The 25,777-nt window shown below is 43.4% G+C and overlaps 1 protein-coding gene across 2 annotated transcripts in view; it reads left to right on the forward strand.

Annotated features, from left to right (window-relative positions):
* SLC24A4 (solute carrier family 24 member 4) overlaps window positions 1-25,777 on the forward strand; it is a 135,560-nt gene that overhangs the window by 1,691 nt on the left and 108,092 nt on the right. For both annotated transcript variants that reach the window (XM_007055439.4, XM_043547988.1), the window contains exon 2: window positions 4,757-4,867. In XM_007055439.4, coding sequence (XP_007055501.4) covers window positions 4,757-4,867 — 111 coding nt within the window. The remainder of the gene's footprint in view (window positions 1-4,756; window positions 4,868-25,777) is intronic.

Consider the following 25,777-nt stretch of genomic DNA (forward strand, 5'->3'; position numbering starts at 1 on the left):
AAACTACTTCATTTTTCCCAGAGCCATACTGATTGAACTGATTTTAGGACAAATAATATTGAGAGTCTGATATTGTTTAAATATTTTATATGTGTTAAATTAGTCTGTTATATCTTTTGTACAAGTATATTTAAATTAGGAAATGCTGCATTTCTACGTTATGATCCTGGACTGCATTTCATTCTCCTTTGTTTGCTCAGTTTTTTTTCCTGATCACACAGTTTGTGCTTTAAAAATGTAACTTTGGGTCTCAGTTCTGCAGGTTGCTCCGCACCTGTGGAGACCCAATGAAGTCAATGGGGCACTGCACAGGTGCACGGATGCACCCATCAAACTTCCACTGGAATTATTTTTTAAACACAGATTTTAGCTCTAGCTTTAATTTAAGACAATCTGGGTCCTGCAAGAGCAGAGCAGGGCTTTTATTCTCTTAAAGCTGGAGCTAAAATCTGTATTTAAAAACAATTCCTGTGGAAGTTTTCATGCTTTATAACACTCTCCTGTTCAAACTGTTGCCTGTTACAGTTGATACTTATCTGTGATGACAACAAGTCATTAGTGAAAGAAGTTAGTACTCTACACTCTTACAAGCGTGTTATTGGCTTCAGGTTTTTGGAAATTATTTTATATTGTAGTCTTAAAAATATACTACAATTTTCTTCATTTTGAACAATTTATCATACCTAGTTCTGATTTTTGTTGCACTGGTTTGTGAAAATAACTAACTGCAGTGTGATTTGGTCATGAGTTTTTGGATGCAAACAAGCTTTCTCGGAACTGATTTTTTTTTTGTCACAAAATCTTGGTCTGCATGATCAAGTGTATCACGAAAGTTACACTTTAAATTTCAACTGTTACCAACAAGTTCAGCCTACCCTCTCCAGGCAGAAAGGTCTGAGAGAGAAGACGCTGAGAAACCAGAGAAGAAATTACTATATAAGCTCTCCAGACACAGAAGGGAGATCCTGACTAACCAGGGGAAAGCTGGGTCAGGTACTGTTTTTAGCTGATTAATTTGTAACGAATCATCACATAAACACTGATCATCAGTTCTCAGTTCGCTGTAATTGTTGCAGCACTAGAACATTTTGGCAATGGCACTGGCCAAACTAACTTTAGGGGCAGATTTTTTCAGTCCTTACTCAGGCAAAATGCCCACTTGTGATGGGGTACACAAGGCCTTTTGTGGCTCCCTGATGGAAGCTATGTGGTCCTACCACACCCCACCCCAGGAAAGGAACAGCCAAGGTGCGTCCTCCAGGCCTCCCTAGACAGGCTGCATAGAACAGCCAATCAGAGCCCAGCAGGCTTAGATAAAAGGAGCTGCAGGGCCTGAACAGGCCAGTTCCTGACTGGGACCATAGGATCAAGGAAGGGTGCTCCTTGCTGGTCACTGGAACTTGATGGAGAACCTCAAGAGAGGTTTTGGTGGCATTGGCATTCAGTGAAAGGAATCTGAGAATTTCAGCCCTGAGCTAAGGGTGAGGAGAAAGGGAAATGTGGGAAAAGACCCAGGGAATAGCAGTAGTGAAGTGGAGGCAGCAGTATGTGGCTGCTGTTTATAGGGTCCCTGGGTTGGGACCTGGAATAGGGGTTCCCCCACTGGCCACTAGCTAAGTGGCTTAAGCCCTGAGACGGGGAGAAGGCTTCTTCAGAAGCCTCATCAACGGGTGGGATTTAAAGGGCCCAGAGATGGGTCTGAAGACCCTGGTGAGGGCAGATGGCATGTTGAATCTTTGCTATCCCAGAAGGGATTCAGTCCTTTTTTGACTGTGACAGGGGGTGCCAGGAGCAGGAAAAAGAGTGCAGTGCTACACCCAGCTACTAGGAGGCACTCAAGAGGTGAGTGTCCCCATCACCACTTGGTACTGGAAGTGGGAACTTTGGGATGACCCCCTGAAATGAGGGGACAATGGAGAATTGAAAAGAGTTCTAGCCCAAAAGCAGCACAGCTCTGCTGAAACTCAGCAGGTGCTAGCTGAAGGATAACAAGGATCCCAGCAGCCATGACAGACGGGGACACCAAAATTCATACACCTGTTTCTGGGGAGGACTGGGTCTGTGAAGCAAATCTGGGTGTTGCTTCAGCAGCTCAGTAAGGCTCACAGAGAATGGCAGGAGGTGCAGTGGGATCTATAACAGCAGCTAGCATGGCTAGAGGAGCAGCAGCAGTGCCTGTTATGGATCCTGCAGGGAAGAAGCAGCAATGGCTGCTGATCCTGGGAAGACAAGAAGGATATAGTGGGCTGGAGGCCTGAGGCCTAGCCAAGGAGATGTTATGGTTGTGGACAGATGGGACATTTCAGAAAGGCTTGCCCTTGGGTGAACTGGGGGAAAAGATTGAGTTGCTGGTGTGAACTAAGGGAAGAGCTACAGAAACTCCTGCAGGGCTGATGAAGAGGCATGAGGCCCAGTTGTGGACATGCTCTGCTGTGGTCAATTTGGATGTATTAGGAGGATCTACCCCTATATGAACCATGATAGCAAGAGAGACTCTGGGCAACAGGGTACTGAAAGGGCCTCAAGGGATTCTCTGCCAGTTGTCAAAGCTGGGACAGTGGTGGTATGTTTTGCCTCCAGGGTGGCAGGGCATTGAAAATGACATTGCCCTCATAGAGAAATGAGTGGCAACAAGAGGAAAAAAGAAAAGGAGTACTTGTGGCACCTTAGAGACGAACAAATTTATTTGAGCTTAAGCTTTCGTGAGCTACAGCTCACTTCATTGGATGCATTCAGTGGAAAATACAGTGGGGAGATTTATATACACCGAGAACATGAAACAATGGGTGTTACCGTACGCACTGTAAGGAGAGTGATCAGGTAAGGTGAGCTATTACCAGCAGGAGAGCGGGGGTGGGGGGAACCTTTACTTAGGCTTGAATAAAGACTGGGAGTGGATGGGTCATTACACAAAGTAAGACTATTTCCCCATGTTTATCCCCCCCCCCCGTTCTTCAGATGTTCTTGTCAACTGCTGGAAATGCTCACCTTGATTATCACTACCAAAAGTTTTCTGCCCCCCACCCTGTCTCCTGCTGGTAATAGCTCACCTTACCTGATCGCTCTCCTTACAGTGTGTATGGTAACACCCATTGTTTCATGTTCTCTGTGTATATAAATCTCTCCAATGTATTTTCCACTGAATGCATCCGATGAAGTGAGCTGTAGCTCACGAAAGCTTATGCTCAAATAAATTTGTTAGTCTCTAAGGTGCTACAAGTACTCCTTTTCTTTTTACGGATACAGACTAACGCGGCTGCTACTCTGAAACAAGAGGAAAAGGAAACCCCAAGATCAGGCAAACCAGGGATAGTCAAAGGAGTGACAGTGGAATGGGTGAGCAAGAAAGAATAGGGGTAACCCACAGTGCAAAAGCAGTAGTTACAGGCAAAGGGGATGTAGTGCTGATGGCAGTAGAGAATACACCTCCTCAAAAGGCCTGCACAGTGGGAAATGGGTAGAAATTGGGGAACAAGGTTGTTACCACAGAGAGGAAGTAGGCTGAAGTTGAGGTGAATACAGAGGCCACAGAGAAGGCTGACTCTCTGTAATCTTGGGAACAGGTGTAGCCAAGATCCAAGAAACAAAGGAGACTGTGTGAAGACTGCACTCTGTAGTGGAGAGATCCTGAAAGGAAGTACAGGGGGCACTCTGGGGGAAGGAGCAATTGCACCTGGAAGTGTGCCAGCTACCAAAAAAAAAAAAAAAAGAGTTAAAGCAATGAAGCTTGTGCCCTGGTGAAGGCCCAGACTGTTGTCCTTCCAGGGGGAGGCTGTTCAGAACAAAATTTTAGAAGAGGTAGAGCTAGGGCTTAAATAGAATGGAGAGCTCAGTAGAGGGGAGGAGACCCTGGAGGGAGGAACAAAGGGAGTTCCTCTTTGGGAAGAGCCTAAGGAAGGCCAATCCTTTCTGAAGACCTGCCTAGCAAGGTCAGCAACCTACAGGGGGCATGGGGAGCAGGGAAAGTGCGGTACCACGCCCAGCTGCTAGGAGGCACTCGAGAGGTGTGTCCCTGTCACACCACTGAAGATAAACTGCCTGAGTAAGAATTACAGGATCAGACCCTGAGCAACTTTTAGTATAAATTGTACACGATAAGCAGGTAGGGTCATGATGAAAATGATGAGCTTAAAAAGGTCTTTTCTGCCCTTGGTTATAATTATGTCCCTTCCATTAGCAAAAATGTTGACTTTGTTGTAATAGCTGTGTTGGTCCCACAAGATGAGAGAGACAAGGTACTTGAGGCAATATCTTTTTAGACCAACTTCTGTTGGTGGAAGGTACGCACTTTTGAGCTACACACACGGCTTCTTACATGCTGTGTTGAGAGAGAGAAATTTAACAAATTCTGATCTTGCCATACTTGCTTAGGCAAAAATTTTAATGGGAAATTTTGCCCCATTAAGGTACGAAGGATCTGAGACTTATTTATGTCTGTCTTTCTGTCTCAACAGATCACCTACAAAATCTGGACTGATTTAGTTGCCAAAATGTTCTAGTGCTGACTGGGTCAGTGTCTTACAATAGATACACATTGACTTAATCTGTTAAATAAAAAGTAGCTGGAAAAAGTGTGCATGTGATTTTTTTTTTTTTGAGGAAACAATACACACACACACACACACGTAAAATGTTGTATATCTGAAGATTTCAACATCTAACTTAGCTTCTTAGTGTTCTTGTTGAGTGGATGCATACATTCCAATTAAGAAGATATGGGTAGCAATGCTGACAAACACTTTTGCATTTAATATAGGACAAGAATCCACTATTACAGACAAAAATGTTTTGTCAGAAATATGGAGGAACAGAAGATTGATGGCCTCACCTAATGTGACACATGAAGAAAAGAACTGTACAGAGCCAGGTAAAACCCAAAAGCTTTCTGGTATTTTGTAATACCATATTGTGCAGTCATAGCCCAAGCTGCAGCAATGTGTCACTGTGAATATAAAAGTGTCATACATGGGGGAACGGGATGGAGAGATTGTGCCGTGTAGAAAAACGGTTTATGAGCAAAGTAATTGGTGATACTGCTAAGCAACTCAAAGGTTTTATCTACTGTAGCTAAAAGGTAATGTTCAGACATAAAACTGTGTATGAGTCCTCATGCGGCTTGTCTTGGAGGCTGGATCACACACGTTTTCTTTCCTTTTTGGTCAGTATTTCTATACATCGTTGTTGCTGCTATGTATGTTGTGTTGGTAGTAATGGTGCACTTCTTTTTGTTAAACCATGGATAGTAAAGGTTACAAGACTGAAATGCTTATTTGGGTTTACAGTACCATTGAATCAATTTCTGTAAGTTTAATGTTGCACTGAGCTATCTGTTCAGGTTCTTAGCTTCCACTAATGTCAGAATTGCTGTCTCTGAAGAGGGAGGAAGAACGGGGGCATTTAAGCATTCACTCTACCTCACCCTATCAGCCCTGGCCATGACAGTGATTGTGTGGCGTGACAGAAGATATTGCCTGAAGTGAGTTTGGATCTCTAGTGCTTTCATCCTCCCGCCTGTCTTGCCATCATCAGCCCTCCCTTTGTGGTTCATGGTGGGGTGGAGGAAGAAAGTTTCATCAACTGTAACACTGCTCCTTGATCAGCCATTAGATGCACTCTCTCTCAAAAACTGATGGCATCAATTCCGTAATACTACCAGCCTCCGTTTACTAGAGGGGTTGGAAGTCTGTTGAAGCACTAATGTACCTTTCCATAGGGCTAACATCACTACTGCACATGTGCATTTCTAAGGGTGAAGTGAAAGAGGTTTAACCAGCGTCAGTAGGACACAAACCTTTATCTGTGTTGATGATGCAGAGTTTCTAATTGGGTTTTGAATGTGCGCAAAGAAGTCTGTGGTGTATTTGCACATGTAAAACAGTGACAATTGACTTCACTTTAAAAGTTCTTCATATAGAAGAGCAAAACAAATATCTTTTGGTAAGATCTGGCTATTCCTGATGAACAGTCAAATATTTCTTACTCGTGTGCATGTTATGAGCGGAATGCATTAGTATGAGTGTCTGCCCATGCGCACGTGTATGCATGCATGTGCACACATGGAGTCAGTATGAGCCAACTGAGAAGTACAAGATCCCAGGAAATGGATGAAAGGGATTCCCTCTAAAAGGCTTCAGTATTAATGGGAGTAAACTTTTGGGGTGACATGGGAGTTCATTTCCTTACTCTGGAGATTATATATACATATATGGGGGAAATCTTGTTCCATATGCTGTATACAGCAAAGGGCGGGGCGGGCGGGGTGGGGGAGGAATGACTTGAGCAGTGCTGACAAGCCCAGGAATTCAAAAATCATGAAGCAACCCCTGAAAATCATGAAAGATTTTTAAACTAGTTTCCCACCCCCCTAGGTATTTCTCTTGATTTTTTTTTTTTTTTTTTTTTTTTTTTTAGCCTTTAAGGTGCACTTGGGTCACATTTTCAAGCTTTTCTCCACAACTATGAAGGCTAGAAACTTACACTTTAAAAAAAAAAAAAAGTGTAAAAACTGAAATTCTCAGTCACTTGCCTCCAGGAGCTGGAGCTTTAAGAAAAACACCAAATATTGTGAGACTCACGATAAAATAACAAGATCTTGCAATGCTGCTTAAGTCAGATTTTTTTTTTAAAGGTGTTACTTGAAGTTAATATTTAAATCAACTTAGCAAGTCATATCACAGGAAGATAGCAGTGGTGTTTTTTAGTCACTTCCCCTTCTACAGCTTGTGTATTGCTTATCTCTAGGTGTATTGTAGGGTGAAGGGAAAAGAGCCTGAGAGAGTGTCTAGATATAAGGCTGCAAATAGAGAAAACATCCCTCCCTCTCTAAAAGTGTGATGTTTGTAGCTAGAGAGGAAAGATGTCTTTAGAACCTAGGAGCTTTGAAGTGATTATTGTCGACTGAACTTCTAGAGCCTGTGAGACTTTCTATTGTTGCTGTGCTCCTCCTGTCTGTTTTAAAGGCTAGAATGTGAGGCCTGAAACTTTATAAGGCAAAGCAATATGGACCACAAACTCATACATGCTCACTCTTTTGTAACACTCACATCATCTCTGTGAGATACCCAATAAGTACAATCCCTATTGCAGATATGAGCACTGGGTCACGGAGAGGTTAAGGATCTTGTCCAGAGTCCCACAAAGTTTGGGACAAAACCAGTAAATAGTAATTGCTAGTGCCCTACCAAATTCACAAACCTGAAATCTAGTCTTTTGTATATTTTTATCCTATACTATACAGACCTCACGGGGGAGAGCAGCGTTTCTCCAACTGGGGGGTCCCAAGAAGGGAGGGGCCATAAGGCTATTGTAGGGGGGTTGCGATATTGCCACCTTTACTTCTGTGCTGCCTTCAGAGCTGGGTGGCTGGAGAGTGGTGGATGCTGGCTGGGAGCCAAGCTCTGAAGGCAGTGCACAGCCAGCAGCAACACAGAAGTAAAGGTGGTGGTACCACACCCTGCCATCCTTATTTCTGCACCGCTGCTGGTGGCGACGCTACCTTCGGAGCCGAGCTCCCAGCCAGCAGTGGCAGACCTTCCTGCAGCCGGGGGAGGTTCCTGGAAGTGGGTCTGACCTGGACCCGGGAGTGGCCCCTGCAGGAGGAGAGGAAGTCTCATTCCTTACCAGCCCAGCCAGGACCAGCAGCTGGAGCCTGGCGTACACTAGGAGCCTTGAGCCAGGGCACCCCCATCCCGGCTCTGGGCCCAGCACCCTGGCGCTCAGGGAGGGGGGCGGGGACGGTGACGCTTCGGGCTGGCTCTGTGTGTGTGTGTGTGTGGACCATGCACCCCCCGCCCCCCAGCCATGGCGACCTGGGAGGTTGCCCATGTCACCCATCCGTAAGGCTGACCCTGCCCTCTCCCTGCAAAGTGAGACCCCTCCCCCACCATGCCACCCTCACTTCTGCACTGCTGCTGGCGGCGGTGCTGCCTGTGGAGCTGTGCACCCGGCCAGCAGCCACTGCTCTTTGGCCGCCCCGCTCTGAAGGTAGCACCACCACCAGCAACAGTGCAGAAGTGAGGGTAGCAATACTCCAATCCCCCTACAATAACCTTGTGACCCTCCCAATGACCCCCTTTTGGGTTGGGACCCCCACGGTTACAACACCGTAAAATTGCAGTTTTAAGTGTCTGAAACACTGAAGCTTATGATTTTTAAAACCCAATGACCATGAAATTGACCAAAATTGACCATGAATTTGGTAGGGCCTTAGTAATTCCAGTTCCTGACTCCTAGTGTTGCGCCTAAACCACAAAATTATCCTTCCCATTTTAAGGAAAATCCTGAAAATAGGTTTTAAAACATCCAAGTGGCCAGGGACTGTTTTTTACCCCAAATAATTTCTTTTTATTTGTTCTAAAGACAAAAGTGTATGTATATGGTGATAGGTTCTAGGTTTGGGAACTGCTTATTCGTCATCTATCTACTGTGTATCCTACCTACTCTGGCCCCCTTGTATGTTTGTCTGTGTGTACGTATCAAATATAAAAGTTTATTTACATGGATGCTTGGGTGTGTGTGCTTGGGGAGGCAAACTTCACAATCCCCGGGGAATGCAAGTTCTTGAGTCCACTAGTTCTCTGTGTCAGCGCTGTGTTGTTTCTGAGCTCCTGCTTTATTAGCTTCCCAGGCAGCCCAGTGCTTCACTCTGCATCTCTTAAGGTCCTCGGCAAAGTTTGTTCTTTTATTTACCTTCTCACCAACATCTATCCAACTCGCTTACATGCAAAAATAAAATAATCCTCTAATTATCAAAAGTTATGGATATAGGTTTTTAAATACCATGAGGATCCTGCAATTGATGACAGTTGTGATAGTTTCAGCCTGGATAATAGGGAGATGGAGACTCATTAAGATTCTGGAAATCCGAGTGGAGCCTATACTGTCTCAACTTGCCTCTTTTATTGAAGTAGATCACTTTGTATTGTGTACTTTTGCAGACGTTGTTGTATCAAACAGAACACTGAAGTCCTGGCAATGCTAGTTACAGAAAGAACCCCGAGGCTGTGAAGGAGGATGGGGAAATATAAAGAATGGGGATCCATATGTGTGGGTTTTTTGTGTTTTTTTTTTTAACAGTGGAGAGCTAGAAGGGCATGGGTTTGCCCTTAGTCCATCTGGCCTTCAAATCTTGTTTATCAGTGCTGAAATTCACCAGCGTCTGAGCAGTTGCTGCAAACTCCTTTTTAACAATAGTATGTTCTGTAGTCATGGGAAGAGGAGTCATTCCCCACACAGACAGTGGGGGTGGATGAATTGAGAGCAGGTGGTATGCACATCATCACCATACCAATCACCCCATCCTATGGAAAGCCACACTGAAAAAGTGCAGTATTGCTATTCCTAAGCTAGCAAGAAAAGTCAGTGAGGCTTCCCTCATGAAGGTGTCTCCAGGCTGTTGGCTAGATGCGGGGGTGGGAGGGGGGAGGAGTTACACCACTTGGAATAAGTAGGGGGTTTGGTCTCCAGCATTCTTGCAAGATTTATATGGATGGCTCAGACTTCAAGAAAGAGCCCGAGGTCCAGCTCTGTAGCTTCCCAATACCCAATTTCTTGGCTTTTTTGGAGTTTTTGTTGGCCAGAATGCCATTCTATCAGCTGCCCCAGGAACATCCCATAAAAGGGGGAGTTTCATCCTGGGGCAGCTGAAAGAATGGCATGTCTGGCCAACAAATCTCCAAAAAGCTAAGAAATTGGGTATTGGGAAGCTACAGAGCCAGGCCTAGGGCTCCTCTGTGAGAGGCTCAGACTTCAAGAAAATCTTGCAAGGATGCTGGAGACTGAACCCTCTGACGGGTGGGAGTTACTCCACTTGGAATAAGCAAATAACCTGCTTTGAAAAGGTGCATTATTGCTGCTACTCTGTAGCTTTCCATAGGATGGGGTGATTGAACCTCAAGTTAATAAGAAAACCATCAGAAAGGAATGGTCATCATTAGTATCTTCATGGTTCTAATCCATTTACAACCACCTTTTTTGCCTTATCCAAATTCTTATTGCCATCTGCCAGTGGTCGCAGTAGCTCAGTGCCATCTGCCCACCATGGCTGACTTACAGATTCTCTACTCCTGATACCACAATGCCTCCTGTTTCAAAATGCTCCCACAATCTCCGTTTTCTCCAGAACTCTGAGTAACATTTTGAGAGTAATTACAAGTGAGGAGTGATTAGAATGTTTCTAAGTGGAAGACACACAGCAACATCCAATCATGTGACTCAGCTGAATCATTAGAATATTGGCGCAATTGATTTGGATTGCTTCCAGCACAGAAAACATTCTCTACTAATAACTGCACTGAATAGGACAATACTTCAATAATTTGCCATGGATTAGGAATAATAAATATATTAGCATAAATTGCTGTTCATACTCGTCTCTAACTAATTCGTGGGCTGCTTTGAAATGGAAGTTATGACTCTTTATCTAGAGACCCCTCCCTGTACAGTTCATGAGCTATGTTGATTTACAACAGCTGAGGATATGGCGTAGTGTGCCACTCCTATGGATATAAATGGGTACAGATGAAGGATGGCTCAGGGACAGGGTATGGCTCAACATTTATTTCAGATTTTCACCTTTCCTTTTTTAAAAAAATAATAAGGTACATTGTAGCAATCAATTCTCTACGCTTGGTGGAGGAAAAAAAATCACAATACACAACATCCCTCATACAATGTGCTTGCTAGCAGCAGGTGCACCTTTCGCCTTCCTCTGCAGCATGGGGCACTTGCTGGTTGAACTAGAGTAAATGATGGATTCTGTGTGATTTGAAGTCTTCAAATCAAGATTTGAGGACTTCAGCAACTCAGCCAGAGATTATGGACCTGTTGCAGTAGTTGGTGGGTAAGGTTCTGTGGCCTATGATGTGCTGGAGGTCAGAGTAGATGATCATGATGGCCTCTCTGGCCTTAAAGGCTGAGTCCACCGTCAAAGCATAGAGAGAAAACAAAAGTGGCAGACTCTGATCTCCGTTATACCAGTGTAAATTCACAGTAATGCAGACTTAAGTGACACATATGCTGATAATAAACATTATTCCTCTGCCTGTAGAAAATACCTCCCCTTTTCACCCAGTACCTTTTTAAGGTGTTCGTTTTTTTGTTTTTAAAAAGCTGTAACAGTCTAGCCTAGATCATATTCCCAGTTTGCAACAAATGATCTTTTTCCCAAATGATGACTGAATTTGGAACGTTTTTTTTAGCATTTTAATGTAAAAGCTGTAACATGATCCACTGTGACTACCATGCTTAAACATAGTATTTCTTTAAAATCAGTGTGAACAGTATTTTTGATAGACAAGGGACGTTCTTATGTTTAAGACTCTGATTCAGGCGATCTGGGTTCACTTCTCAGATCAGCCACTCCCTGTGTGGCCTTAATTAGGTCACTTAATATATATCCTCAGTTCCTCATCTGTAAAATGGGGATGATAATTTTTTTCTCCTGTGCTTTCATTATAAGACAATCTAGTGAGCTCATCAAGGGCCAATGTGCCTCTCATTGTCTCTGTACAGTGCCTACAGAATAGGGCTCTTACCTCACTATTGTCATACAAAAATCTGTATTATGTTCTGCAAATGCTCCTTTTCTTTCATAACTACTCCACCATTTCTGTTCTGAGGCATAGAAAATGAACAACCACACTAATACCATTGATTTATCAACAGTATGCAAGTTTTGACTTCACATGTTACTTTAGTCACATCCTTTAAACTCCCAAAGTCCCAGCCAGTAACTTGGCAAATTTTAATTTTAGTCTTAGGCTAAAAGAGACTGAAAACAAGGTAATGCACAAGAGTTCTTGGTTTCAGATACAAATTCTTAGATGGAGAGAGCAACTCTCTCTATACACATGCTGCAGAAATATTTACTAACCAGCAAGCACAAAACTTATTCCAGTTGCTAGTTGTCATCTTGTCTTGTAAAAAGTAGTCTCTGGACTCTCTCTTGAACCTGTAGATGCTGAGTGTTGACCTCTATCAATTGGAATCTCACTTGGATGTTTTCTGTTTCCTGGGGAAGTTAGATTTGTGATTTAAATGCATTTATAGTGGACTTGTTGCGGGCAACTCACAAACACTCAATGGCAGGTTATTCTTGTTTAGGGAACTTGGAAGCCAATCAGAATTTACTCCTAGAATTAGGTTCTGACATTTCATGTCAGGCTTATTGATGGGTGTGTTACAAGAGCAGGCAGGAGGAAGATGCCATTGAAGTTGTAAGGGCAGAAATTGTCTTGTTCATGTGTTTGTGTTTGTTGTTGTTGTTATTATTCTTGTGAAATAATTTCTGCAAAGAGCTTAATCTGAATCTGAGCTAGAATTCCAGGAACAAGCAATCACCTGCCTACACTGTTTTCTTCCCAACGTTCACTTAAAACTCATGTCTGAAACATTAAAAAGCAGTGAAACAGATCTCTCTGCATTTTGGCACAACCTGCTAGCAGGATTCCCTTGAGAGCGAGATCACAAGATGAACTCCAGGGTAACTTATCCATTTCCCAGGTCTAGATGCCTAGACTGCAGGAGGTAGTTAAATGGACAGTAACTATATATCTAACTAAACCTGGCATTCAGCAACACGGTAAACGAATGACATTTATTTGTTTCCTCTGTTTTTACTATATATACCTCTATTGTTGAACTTTACAAGTATTACATGATACAATCACTATTTCATGTGACTATTTCATGTGACTCATGTTCACATACTGTTAATTTTTCTATGGTATTGAACATATTATATGGATAACGTCATTCTTAAAAGGGGAAATAGGGAGCACTCAGCACCCACCAGCCACAGGGGTTCTGGCCCTGGGACTGGCCCCTGATCAGCTGTTCGGCAGGTGGGAGGCGCTCGGGAGAGGAGGGGCAAAGAGGAAGGAGCGGTGGGGGAGTGGGGCCTCAGGGGGGAGGAGGCAGAGTGGGGTGGGAAGAGCCCAAGTGAGGGTGGGACCTTGGGGGAAAGGGTGGAGTGGGGGCGGGAAAAGGTGGACTGAGGCTGGGACCTTGAGGGAAGGGACAGAGTAGGGACACAGTAGGGGGTGGAGCACCCACCGGGAAAAATGCAAGTCAGCACCTGTGCATTATGGCCTTAAACAGGATTGAATTCATCCCTGCTGTAGGTCCATTGACATGTGAATACAGTGGGGTGGACTCTCTAGGTAGAAGCAATGGGGTGTGTACATATGAGCACATTTATTTAAAGCTTCCCTTTTAATAAATTTTTGCATGAACTTAGTGCTGGTGACAGGTACTACGTTAATACCCCTGGAGAGTGAAGTCCTCCGTTTCACCAGAGAGCAGGTGCAGTACAAACAACCAGTGCTGTCCTTCCAACAGTGTCCTGCCAATGTGCCTCACCACCTCTGGGAATGTGTTGAGTCTCCACACCCACTCAGTCATTGGCCTCTCTTATGAGACTGCCAACTGTGGTGTAGACCCTTGTTCAGTTGGACGAGGGATTGACATAAGTACTTTAAAACCATTTAATGGTGAAATTAAGTATGTGTGGTTGCAGGGAAACCAGTTATTTTTGAAGAGAGACCTGAGTTTCCAGATACGCATAGTTCAAAGGGACAAGTTATGAAAAATGTAGAAAGTGGAACTTTTTTTTTAACTTTGGAAGCTTAGCAGTACAAAACCAGTACGGGAGGAGGAATGGATTTTTCAGTTTTTGTGATTCAGTATGAGCTTTGAACTTAATGATGTTGTTCTAACCTGAAATACTGAATCTCTAAGACGATTTTATGGTACCATAAGTTTCTTTAGGGGCAGACCTCAGCTGCTGTAAACTGTTATAGCTCCCTTGAAATCACTAAAGCTATGATGATTTATACCAGGTGAGGATCTGCCCCTTAGACTCCGTGGAGTTGGATGTTGAGAATTTGCTTATAGTTTAGTTTTTCTGAATGTAATTATTCTGGGATGAGCATTGTGTCATCCTAGATAATGCTTTGGTGGAATTGACTAAGATCTTCCTTGTCTGTCACTCTGATCATGTCATGCACCCTTTTTGAATCCCTCCACTGACTCCCTGTTTGCCACTGCATCAAATTCAAGCTACGCTATTACACTTCAATTCCAAGTCTTTCCCTCCATACTTATCTGCTCTGGGCTCTTGTATATGTTCCTTGCTCATTCCTCCACTCTGCCAGTAATACCAGATTTGAATGTCCATGGATCCTCTTCTCCCACTCTGTTTCTCTCATGGACAGAATGCCCTCCCTGAACTATTCTGGAAAGCAGCGGTTCTCTGCTCCTCCAAATCTGTTCTCACAAACCAGTCCTGTCATGATTCTTTCAAGAAATCAGCCAGCTAATGTTGGATGGTTTGAGAGGCAGGCACATGATTAATATTTTATTATTAAAACAGTAGCATGTAGAGGCCCAACTGAGATTGCGGGCTCCATTGCCCCAGGTGCTGTCCAAATACATAGACAGTCCCTGTTTCAAAGAGTGTGCAATGTAAACAGACAAGTCGAAGGGTGGGAAGGTAACAATGGTAAACAAAGGTAAAATGACTTGCCCAGGTCAGTGGCAAAGCTAGGAATTTTTTTATCAAGCTGTATTCATAGCAAGTCCATATCAGCTGTGAGATCTACTGTTACCCACATCCTCTCCTTCCCCCCACCTGTCACATCCTCTTTTCTCACTCCCCTAATGCACATGATTTCTAACTGGAATGTAAGCAATGTCTTTCTACATGGTTTTTACGACACCTAGCAGAATAGGGCACTGATCCTGCTGGCACTATGAATATGAAATAATTTATAATACATAAGTGTATTTTCAGTGTGTTTAGGAAGTCACAGTAAAGTGGAGTGAAAGTCCAGAACTGCTTCACTGCACTTAAAACTTTCACTCTTCTGAAGCTCATAGTTTATAAAGTGAATTTTCAAGCTGCTCCCTGAGGAGTACAGCAATTATCTTTTACCATATAGATATTCAGTGCTATATTCAAAGTGATTATCACCTCCTGCTCCTACTCTCTTCTGGCTGAGAGGAAGAAGAGATCTATAACATGTAGGGAAGAGTGAAGCAGAATCCCTGAATGACTACATTTCCACAGTTGTTCCCGGTGGGGTATGAAGAGGTATCTGGCTGGCTTAAATATAGCTGCTTCCCAGAGGAGTAAGACATGGCCTTCTACGGTAGGTCGTCGCCACACAGTTAACCCAGGCTCCTATATTGGTTTTAGCCCAAACCCCTCTACCACCCACACAGAAAAATCTGTTGTGACACTGCACCCTATATTCTTCACTGATATTATCGTTATGATGATTATTATGTCATAATCATAACATATTTTATGCAAGACAAGTCATGTGAGGTGTCATTGGAAATGTTATGGTTTGCTGAATATGATTATCCTATTTGTATGCATGTATCGTTTTTGTATCTGAATTTATGAATATTGACTATGTAGCTGTATTTCAAAATGTAGTTACACCTGGGCAACACCCACTAGGCAAAATGCTCTCAGCCTAGATGGCTGGCAGGGAAGGGTCCATTCAGCTTAATGAGCCGTTAGGAAGAAACAGTAGGCCTTAGGAGAAGCTTATCTCCCGCCTGGGGAGCCTTCCTGAGGATGCTACAGACAGCCTCCAAGTAATGGCTGCTGTGGCACAACAGGGACATGTGACCAGGTCACCTGGTGCTGGATTCCATCTTGGGAAGTCAGTATGTTTCCACTGACTGGCGTGGGAACAAGCTTTGAAACAAAGGGTTCCCACCATATAGAAAAGCTATATAAGGTAGGGGAGTGACATCATCTTGGTTCTTCGCCAACTCTCCACCCAAGAAGACTCCTGGAAACACCTGAGGAAAAAACACTGAACTGGGCGATGTGCTAGACCCAAGGTAAAGAGAGTTTTAGCCTGTGAATGGAACACCTGGGGATTCCAAGCTGTAAACAAGTGCAGCTTGCACCTTAAGAATCTGCAACCTGCTTGTATCATCACCTAGGGTGAGAATCTGGTATTCATATGCAGTCTGTTTAGTGTATTAAGCTTAGTTTATGTTTTTTGTTTGTTTGCTAGGTAATCTGCTTTGATCTGTTTGCTATCCATTATAATCACTTAATTTGTCTTTTGTAGTTAATACATTTGTTTTTGCTTCATCTAAAACCAGTGCTTGGAAATCATAACTCAGGGGCAGAAAACTGTTGCATATTCCTCTCCACATTGAGGGAGGGGTAAATTTTAGGAGCTTACAGTTCCCTGTGCAGTGCAAGATGGTATAATTTTGGGTTTATACTTCGGATGGGGTGTGTGCCTTAGGAACTGGGAGGTGCCCTAGCTGAAGACTTCCCATGCAGGGTCTGGTTAAAGAGCCTGCCTGGATGTACTGCAGCTGGGTGTGTCCCTACCTGTACATATGCTGGTGAAAGTGCAGGCTGAAGCCTGTAGGGCTTGGCAGCTTGTCACATTAGTACAGTGTAGATGGGACCCCAGGCTGGTGGGTCAGGGGGGCTCAATGGTATCCCCGTTCCAGATGGCACTCCGGGGGGAGGGGGGGAACCTATCACACCTGTGACCTGGGTTTGGAGCTTCTTCCAGTGGGAGGGTGGGTTAGCAGCCAGGTTCTGGTTTAACTCTGGCTGGAACCTGCCCACTTTGCAGTGAGGACGCAGGCAAAATTACTCAAGTGTTGATTGTTCTCCGGTGCCCTTCCCACTCTTGCCCCTGAAGGATAGACAGGTCTGCCTGCAATTGACACAGCGGACTGTAAATCTTAAAGCATCTCAGCACAAAAAACCATGGGATCCACCCACCCACACAGAAGGGAGTGCAGAAAGAGTGAGGAATCAGTATGTGCATAGGACTTTTTGGTGGGGATGCTGAGACCTGGGTGCCAATCACCTGGGTTAACTGCGCAATAAAGACCTACCCTGAGAGGGTTCCACTGTATTAGTGCATCTCTCAAGTCCATATTTATTACAGTGAATTGATTAGTCTTATTAATTTTCTGAGGGTTTAGTATAGTTATTTGATCAGCTGGGGTTGGCTGATATAACAGTTTGTGATGAAGGAATTCTTATTTGAAAAGACCATCTGGGATCATCTCCAGAACTGCTTTAATCATTGTATACCGAGGCAGCGGTTCTCAACCTGCAGCCTAGTCAGCACGCAGGCTAGACAGCACACACATCCTCAGGGCCATATAGGTAGTATTGGATGTGGCCCACATAACCCATTATGGGTCGCATATGTGGTAAATAGGTTGAGAACCACTGACCCAGGGCAACTAAGATTTAGGCATTGTCTACACTACAGAATTTTGTCAATGTAAGTTGAGCCGACAGTCAAAAACTGGTATAACTATATTGCTTGTACATGTTCACCCAACTTCTTCTATCTGCAGAGTGCATCCACAGTTTGTGCTCTAGCATTGACTGAGAGAGCAGTGAATTGTAGGTAGCTAGCACATTGTGGTACTTACCTCCTTTCTGCAGCTAGGAGTGGTGGGAAGGCAGAATGGATCGCAGTGCATCATGGGTGCAGGCTCAACGTCCCATGATGCAGTACTTTCCGTTCCAGCATTCCATGAGCTTCTGACTGCGTTTCATGGCATTTTTCAATGGCCCCTGTTTACAGTGCGTTCACCATCTGTCTGAAAGGATGGATCCTGCACTGCTCTCTGCTGTTAGGAACACTTTGTGGATGCTCGTGCAGTATATCACGGGCATCCAATCTGAACAGGAATCAGAGTTGCCTGACCTGCTGTGCGCCAAGTAAAGAAACACCACCAGATTACTTCTGGCCTTCCTGGAGCAGTTGAACACAGTGGACCACTGCTTTTAGGCTCAGGAAACAAGCAGTGAGTGGTCGGATCACATTGTTATGCAGGTCTGGGAAGATGAGCAGTGACTATAGAACTTTTGGATGTGGAAAGCCACGTTCCTGGAACTGTGTGCCAAGCTTGCCCCAGTAAGTGCAAGGGCACCAAAATGAGAGCTGCCATCTTGATGGAGAAGTGTGTGGCGATCACAGTGTGGAAGCTGGCGACTCCTGGCTACTACCAGTTGGTCGCGAATCAGTTTGGAGTTGGGAATTGGACTGTTGGGGCTGTGGTAATGCAAGTGTGCAGGGCTATTAATTGCATCCTGCAAAGGACTGTTACTCTTGGCAATGTGCATGAAATATGGGATGGCTTTGTGGCAATGGGATTCCTGAACTGTGGCGGGGCAATAGATGGCACGCATATCCAAATTTTGGCCCTGGATCATCTTGTGATGGAGTACATCAATTGGGGTACTTCTCTGTGGTATTGCAGGTGATTGTGGATCACCATGGGCGTTTCACTGACATCAGCACAGGGCGGTCCGGGAAGGTGCATGATGCACACCTGCAGGAACACTGGCCTGTACAGAAAGCTCCAGTGGGGGATGTTGAAATGCCCATAATGATCCTGGGAGACCAATGTACCTCTTGCTCCCGTGAAGCCTTACGGGAAAACTGGACAGCGGCAAGGAGTACTTCAACAATAGGTTGAGTAGGTGCAAAATGACCATAGAATGTGCCTTTGGCAGATTAAAAGCACGCTGGTGCTGCCTTTATGGCAGTTTAGACCTAAAAATGAGGAAAATATTCCTGTGGACATAGAAACCTGCTGCATGCTCCATAATATTTGTGAAGCTAAGGGTGAAAAGTTTTCCCCAGGGTGGAGTGTGGAGGCAGATTGCCTGGCTGCTGAATTTGAGCAGCCAGTACCAAGGCTGTTAGGGGGCACAGGGGGGGGGGGGGGGTATTCGAATTAGGAGGGCTTTGAGGCAACATTTTGACAATGAGCATCAGTAATGTGTTTTTCTATACAGCACTCTGCCATGCTTTGTTTACTTGCTGCCTTGCATGAAAATTACGATGATTCCTGACCGGGATTTGCAGTCAGAAAATGATCAAACTGACATTATGTGTTACTACCAGCAGCAGCAACCATGTGTAGGAGACAAATAAAGATTGCTTTGCTTATCTTTCAGAGAGTTTGTTTTTATTAAATACCAATTAACAACACACAAGCCTTGGTGGGAAGGGAGATAAGAGTTCAGGGCTCTCATAGCTGTATGTAAGTCCAGCTATAATTTTGGAAACTGTCCAAAGGGGTGAAGTGAATGGGGTACAGAGATGTTCTGGGAATTTTGCAAGGAGTTTGTGGGAGCAGTTTGGGGAGGGCATGGAAAGCAGTTTTGTATGAGCTGGTGGGGGTGGGGTGGAGGGAGGTATGAGCATGCATGTGTTCTGCCTGGAGTCTGATCAGGGACTTCAACATCTGTTTGCTCCTCCATCACTTTCATCATCTGCTCCTGGCCCTTTACAATGCATTCCTCACTCTACTTTCTATTCTGCCTTTCTATTTTAAATTTTTCCTTCAGGGTCTCTCTCCACTCCCTGCATTCTTTTTTTATTTTTCTTTTTTTCTTTTTTTTTAAAGCCTCTGAGGATTGGAGCACCTTTTATAACATGTCCTCCTTGCTCCCCCTTGGCTTTCCTTATCTAGCAGAGGCACTCTGCCAGTGTGTAGGGGGTTCCTCTGAAGGCCGCATCTACATAAGCACAAGAAACAATACACAGAAGCATAATTGTTAGTTCACACACAGCATTGAATCATTATAGTAAAATATACCTTGTTCCCTTTTTAACATACAAATCACTTTTTCTTTGTCCCTTGGAAAGCACACACCTTGGCGAAGACCCTAAACATGGTGAGTTCGGCCTGGGTCGGGGAGTTGGGCGTTCAAGATAGGGGGAAGGGGTCTACGTGGTTTTTTTAAGGGGATCACTGCAGGCAACTAGGAACAATACTGTAAATTCTGCCAGGCGGGGGTCACTGACACTTTGTCGATGTAACTTTGCCACAAAAAGCTCTATGCCTCTTGTAGAAGTGGTTTTATTTTGTTGGCAAAGGAGGAGAGTTTTGTCGGCAGAAGGAGCATTGCAGTGTGTACACCTCCACTGTTTTGTCGATGAAAGCAGACTTCTTTTTGTTGACAAAACTGTGTAGCGTAGACAAGGCCTTAGTAAGTGCTACTCAGATAAAGGACAAGACTCGGCTGCTTTCTCAGCAATACACTATAGGTCATGAAACAGAAATGAAGTAACCTGATTGAATTTTACTTGCTGTATACAGTATAATTCTACTGGGTGGATCCAAGGCAGACAAAAAATGGCTTTCTGATGTGTTATTGGGATTCACTGGTAGGAGGAAAACTGCTTCTCCTATGGAGTAAAAAGTAAAGGATGTCTGAAGTGACACAAGACAGATGATTTGGGTTGTAATGATTATTTAGAACTTTGTTTACAAAACAATACAGCTGAGTTTTTGTGGGTTTCCTCTCTAGTTTGCTTTTAGGAGGCATGACATGGCTAGAGAATAATTAAAGTCTGCTGTATTCCTACTTGGAAAAGCTCACTCTGTTTAGTAACTGTCTCTCCCATTCATGCCCACAGGGCTAGGAAAAGAGATGTGAAGTAAGTGGAAAAGACAAGTGATGTGCTCATGGAACACCGACAGACCCCGGTCATCTGAGGGCGGGATCGAACCTGGAGCTAAATGCGTGAGACCTTGCTGCATGAGCAAACAGCCACATGGCCCTTAGCTAAGGCTGTAGCAGACTCATTAATCCCTAAGTGGTCTCGGTGCCACTAGAGGCACTAGTGGGGACAGCCACTAAAGGGGATAGAGCACCACACCCAGGACCAGAAGGTGTGTGGGTTACACTCGGATTCATCCCATGATGGGCGTGGTCTACAAGATATAGTGCTTCTAGAAGCTGTTGTGGATCCCACTGAAATCAGTGAGACTGTGATCTCCGCTGGTTGGAGAATGAGGGGCAACTTTCATGAAGTCACCTGCAAACTGTGATGCTTTTTAGGTTGGAAAAATCTTCAAATTCTGAATTTTTAATTTTTTTTTTCTCAGCTCCACTCAATGCTTAGCTGGATTGAACTCTATGTGTGTTCCACCAGAATTTCCATTCTTCTGTTACGGGAGAGCAAATGGGAGGGTAATGGGGCTGGGAGCATTACTTATTTGTTAATGAAAAAGTTGCTACCTGTGGGGTTAAAATTTACCCCTGGAGTCACTCAGTGGATCTGTTGTCTTTCTATATCACAAAACTAGTAGGGAGGTCAGAAAATTAAAGTTGAGGAAGACTGCCATATAGCTTTGAGAGAAGAATTTTCCCCTTAGAATAGCATGGTTGAGGGCCTGCTGTTTTATAACATGGTTTCTTTTTGGACATCAAAAAGAGTTTTCTACAGCTATGTTCGGGAACAGTTTTTCAGACTAGTCTGCATATTCTGTTTTATTTGCTGGAGGGAACCAGCTTGCATTACAATCATGGGCTACAAATGTGTCCTGGCTTTTATTTAAACATGGTTATTTTTGCTAAGTCCATTAGGTGGAGCCTTAGAATGTTTGTTAGGTATTTGTGCCTTAATGTGGGTTGTATGGCACATAACAACTAGACTCATAGACAGCTCTGTCTGGGGTGTGGTTCAGTGCTTTAAGCACAGGTTCTGGAGCCAGGAACTTCTGAACTCTTCTAAGAATGGGCATACTGGGTCAGACCAAAGGTCCATCTAGCCCAGTATCCTGTCTTCTGACAGTGTGTAATGCCAGGTGCCCCAGAGGGAATGAACAGAAGAGGAATCAAGTGATCCATTCCCTGTCTCCCATTCCTAGCTTCTGGCAAACATCTTGACTCCAGCACCGACTGCCCTCTATGGCTTAGGAGGTACTTCACCTCAGTGCATCAGTTATTCCATCTGTTAAATGGGGCTGTTATGAACACTTAGGTTCCTTGGAAATGCCAGTCTTATGTGCCCGAATTCCATCTAATTCATTAACTCCTTTAGGCTCTATTACAAACATTATCAGACTAGACTGGGACATTTTAAAATATGAAAAGCTGTTATTACTATTGTATTGCAGTCAGGTGCCGCAGTTAAGCTAAATAAAGACCTTGCGGGGCCTGATCCTGCATTCCATCATGTAATTGAAAGTTTTGGATGCACAAAAAATGCAAGATGAAAACTTACATGGACCACGTTTCAGATTCTGATCTAGACAGAATATAAACATGGACTAGCTTGTAGAAATCAACTGTGGTTATGTGTGTTGTTTTTTTTTCCTCTGTCATTCAACTTAGTGCTCTGCACCTTTTTCATTTTTTTTTTTTAAATTTTTGAGTCCCTATCTTTCCATCCCTATACCCCAAATGGCTACTATTTTTATTTAAATAGTACGTTTATTAAATGGATGCTAGTCCCATTAAACCTTTACAGTCATCATTACAATGACTACATGCTGTGAAAACAATAGTAATTGTTTTAAAAGTAATTTCCATCAAATTCTCATTGTTTATGTAAGAGGTATAACAGATCCTTCACTGACCTGCTATTTTGGTTACATGGAGATTTTCTATGTTTAAACTGAAGAGGCAACTTGGATCTTATTATTTAACAGCCGCGGATAAAAGCCTCTTGCAATTATGAGATTAACCAGAGTTACACTGTGTTTTGATTCTGCCTTAAGACCATGGATATGTGAATACATGTGCTCTTTGACTGAAAGCATCCCTTCACCTTTTGATTAGGAAACTGCTGTTAGCCAAAAGATTTTCATACGATTTGAAAAGGCTTAAATTGTAGGCTTGTTGTTTCAGACACTGTTTACAATGCCAGCCAGCTTCACTACTGAAAAAACAGTAATAGAATTTTGGCATTATTGGTTGTAGAACTACATGGACCATGTTATATTAGAAAATAATCCAGGCCTTTTTGAGTTGTTTTGAGCAAAGCTCCAGAATAAAAGAAAACATGGCTCCCCCTCCCCCACACCAATAATTTTCACACACTAGTATTCAAAAAGGGAGAGACCTCAATAAAATAATGAGAAATCCTGTTGCTCCAAGGCATTAACTGATAAAAATCTTTAAAATCCATTTTGTAAGGATTGCCAGAGACTAATGCGATCTGTTAAATATCTTGTCCCAGGACATGTTGTTCAGTACCTCACTCTAGTTTTGCTGGAACTTTTGTTTTAACAAATTATTTATGATTTAAAAGTTCAGTCATCTCTTGTGGGGGAAAAATCTCTTAAACAGTTGTGTTTTGAAAGCAGAATTGGGTAGCCTTTTGCAGATCAGTATTTCTCAGTGTTGTGTAATAGCTACTGATGTGACACTGGAGTTACACTTCAGAAAAAGCTGATTAGCGTAAACCTCACATGCAGACCTGAGGATAGGACAAGCAGCATCTCTTAAGGTGAAATGATTCATACAAAACATATTTGTCTTCACTTCCCCCATACTGTAGATATAATCATATTGATTTTTAGGAGAATAGTCTCCTTGAATGAGTGTTGTTGGGTTTGTTAAGTGGTGGGATTAATTTTTCACTTTCTGGCATCTTCCTGAAGACTGCTGCTCCTTTTGGCTTCTGTAACTCTGTCCCCTCCTGCCGCTCCTTCTGTGTGTCCTTCAGAGGATCCTCCGCATCCACCCTTCAACTTTTGGAGAGGATTCTACAAGGCTCTGTCCTTCATCCCCTTCTCTTCTCCCTCTATGCTTTGTCTCTGGGAAATCTCATCCATGAACACTCATTCAGTTACTGTCTCTATGCTCATGACTCACAGATCTACTGCTTTTACTCCTGACCTGCCTCCTTCTGTCCAAACTTAAAATCTTGGCCTTTCTCTCACAGTTCAAGGTCAACATGACAAAAACAGAGCTCCTAATATCCCCCTCACCACCACCCTTCCCTTTATCTCCCTTTCTTGATCACTGTCTTGTGGACAACACCATTACCCTAGCGTGTTACTCAGGCCTGTAACCTGGGTGTCATTTTCAACCTGAACCTCTCTGTGTCCTCACATCCAGACTATGTCTAAATCTTGCTAATTCATTCTGCATGACAGCTCTAAGATAAGGCCTTTCCTATTTGTCCACACAGCTAAAGCTCTTGTTCAGGTTCTCATCTTGGATCTTGATTACTGCAACATCCTTCTCTCTGGCCTTGACAAATCCATTTTATCCCACTCTCACCCATTCACAGTGCTGCTGCAGAGATAATTTTTCTAGCCCATCACTTTGACCATGCCAGTCTCTCTTTGGGGAGCCACTGTATGGATGCATTCTTTATTGTATCAAACATAAGCTGCTCACTTTCAAGGCCCTTAACAGAGTGGGAACAGATAATCTCTCATTTGCTATCGATGTCAGCTCCTGACTCTGATTGGCCCATGATGCCAGTTTCCATCTCCTGCTTGTTAAATTTTCAAACAACCACCTTCATGTTTTCTCCAGGCTGTCCCTCGTGCTTGTGAGTAGTTTGGTATAAATATCTGCACAGCTACCTCATTATCCACCTTCAGAGCTATCCTTAAAACTCTCCTTTGCTGTGATGACTACAAAAATCTTTAACAGTTAGGCTGCTGGTGTGCTGAGACCTCTGCCTGTCATGCAGACCAATACTGTCTCATTGTTTCCTTGTACTCCCCAATCTTTCTGTCTCCGTCTGGTGCCTCTTGTCTAATACATAGATTGGGGCAGAGATCATGTCTTTATTTGGTGTTTTTTCCAGCACCTGTCATGCTAGGGTCCTGGTCCATGACTAGGGCTCCTAAGTTATAAGATTAAAAACTGCTGTATTTTAATTCCCTTCTTTAATGAAAGCCCTAGTTGCAAATGGCTCCTGAAACTTTTCTAAAAGGTTGATAGACTATTATTTGTTAATTTTAATTTTTATTATGTCTCTGTGTGTGTCTGTGGCAAGTCATTTCACCTTTTACCTGTCTGAGGCCTATAGTAAATAACACCTATGTCACATGGGTGTTTGTGGATTCTATATTTGGAAAGTCTTTTGAGATCTTCAGGTGAAAGGTGCGATAGAAATGCAACGTATTATTTCTGCTGCTTATCACGAGTAAAAATTCAATTATCTCCTCCCATTCCTGTGTTGCTGCCTCTTGCACCAAGAGTGGCTTCTCAACACTTGCAATTCCCAGACTGAGGACACAGGCGAGGCATTGGTGTAAACACATAGTTACCTGCATGCTGAAAAATGGAACCTGCTCTGAGCTTTGATTTTGATTTTTTTTTTTTTTGTAAAGGCAGTTACTATATCAATATGAGGGCCTGGTAGGGTATTATGTTGAATGTTTCAAACAATGGATAGATTGTGAATAGTAATTGGAGGGGGGGGGGAAGAATTAATTCTGCTGTCAAATACTCTGAGAATTATTTCTAAAGGGATTAAAAACCTGAGTCTTATAGGATTTTGATAGGGTCCCTGTAGTAAGACAGTATTTTTTTTATTAAAAGGAACAAAACTAGCAATACTGAAGTAAGCAGTAAATAGTCATTATCTACAACATTAATTATAAGTGTTTGTTTAATGGGCTAAACCACCATTAAGGGGCTGATCCTGTGAGGAGCTCCCTCTACTCCCACTGACTTTTTGGGGCGGAGGGTCCTCAGTGCCTCTTAGGTCAGGCCTTACATGCACTCTTAATGTCCCTGACCTGGGAAAGCGTTTCCATACAGGTCAGTATTTAAGCACGTGCTTGAATTAAGCAAGTGTTTAAGTTCCACGGAGGCCAATTGGACTTAAAGCAATAGGACTTAAGCATGTGCTTAAAAGTTAGCATGCACTTAAGTGTTTTCTTGAATTGTGGCTTCAAGCATGTACCTAACTTTAAGCAACAATGTGGTTCCATTTGACTTTATGGTTAGGAACATACTTAAGTACCTTGCAGAACTGGGACCTATGGAATGAGA

Source organism: Chelonia mydas, chromosome 6 (genome assembly GCF_015237465.2).
Source record: "Chelonia mydas isolate rCheMyd1 chromosome 6, rCheMyd1.pri.v2, whole genome shotgun sequence".
In the NCBI taxonomy this organism is placed as follows: Eukaryota; Metazoa; Chordata; order Testudines; family Cheloniidae; genus Chelonia; species Chelonia mydas.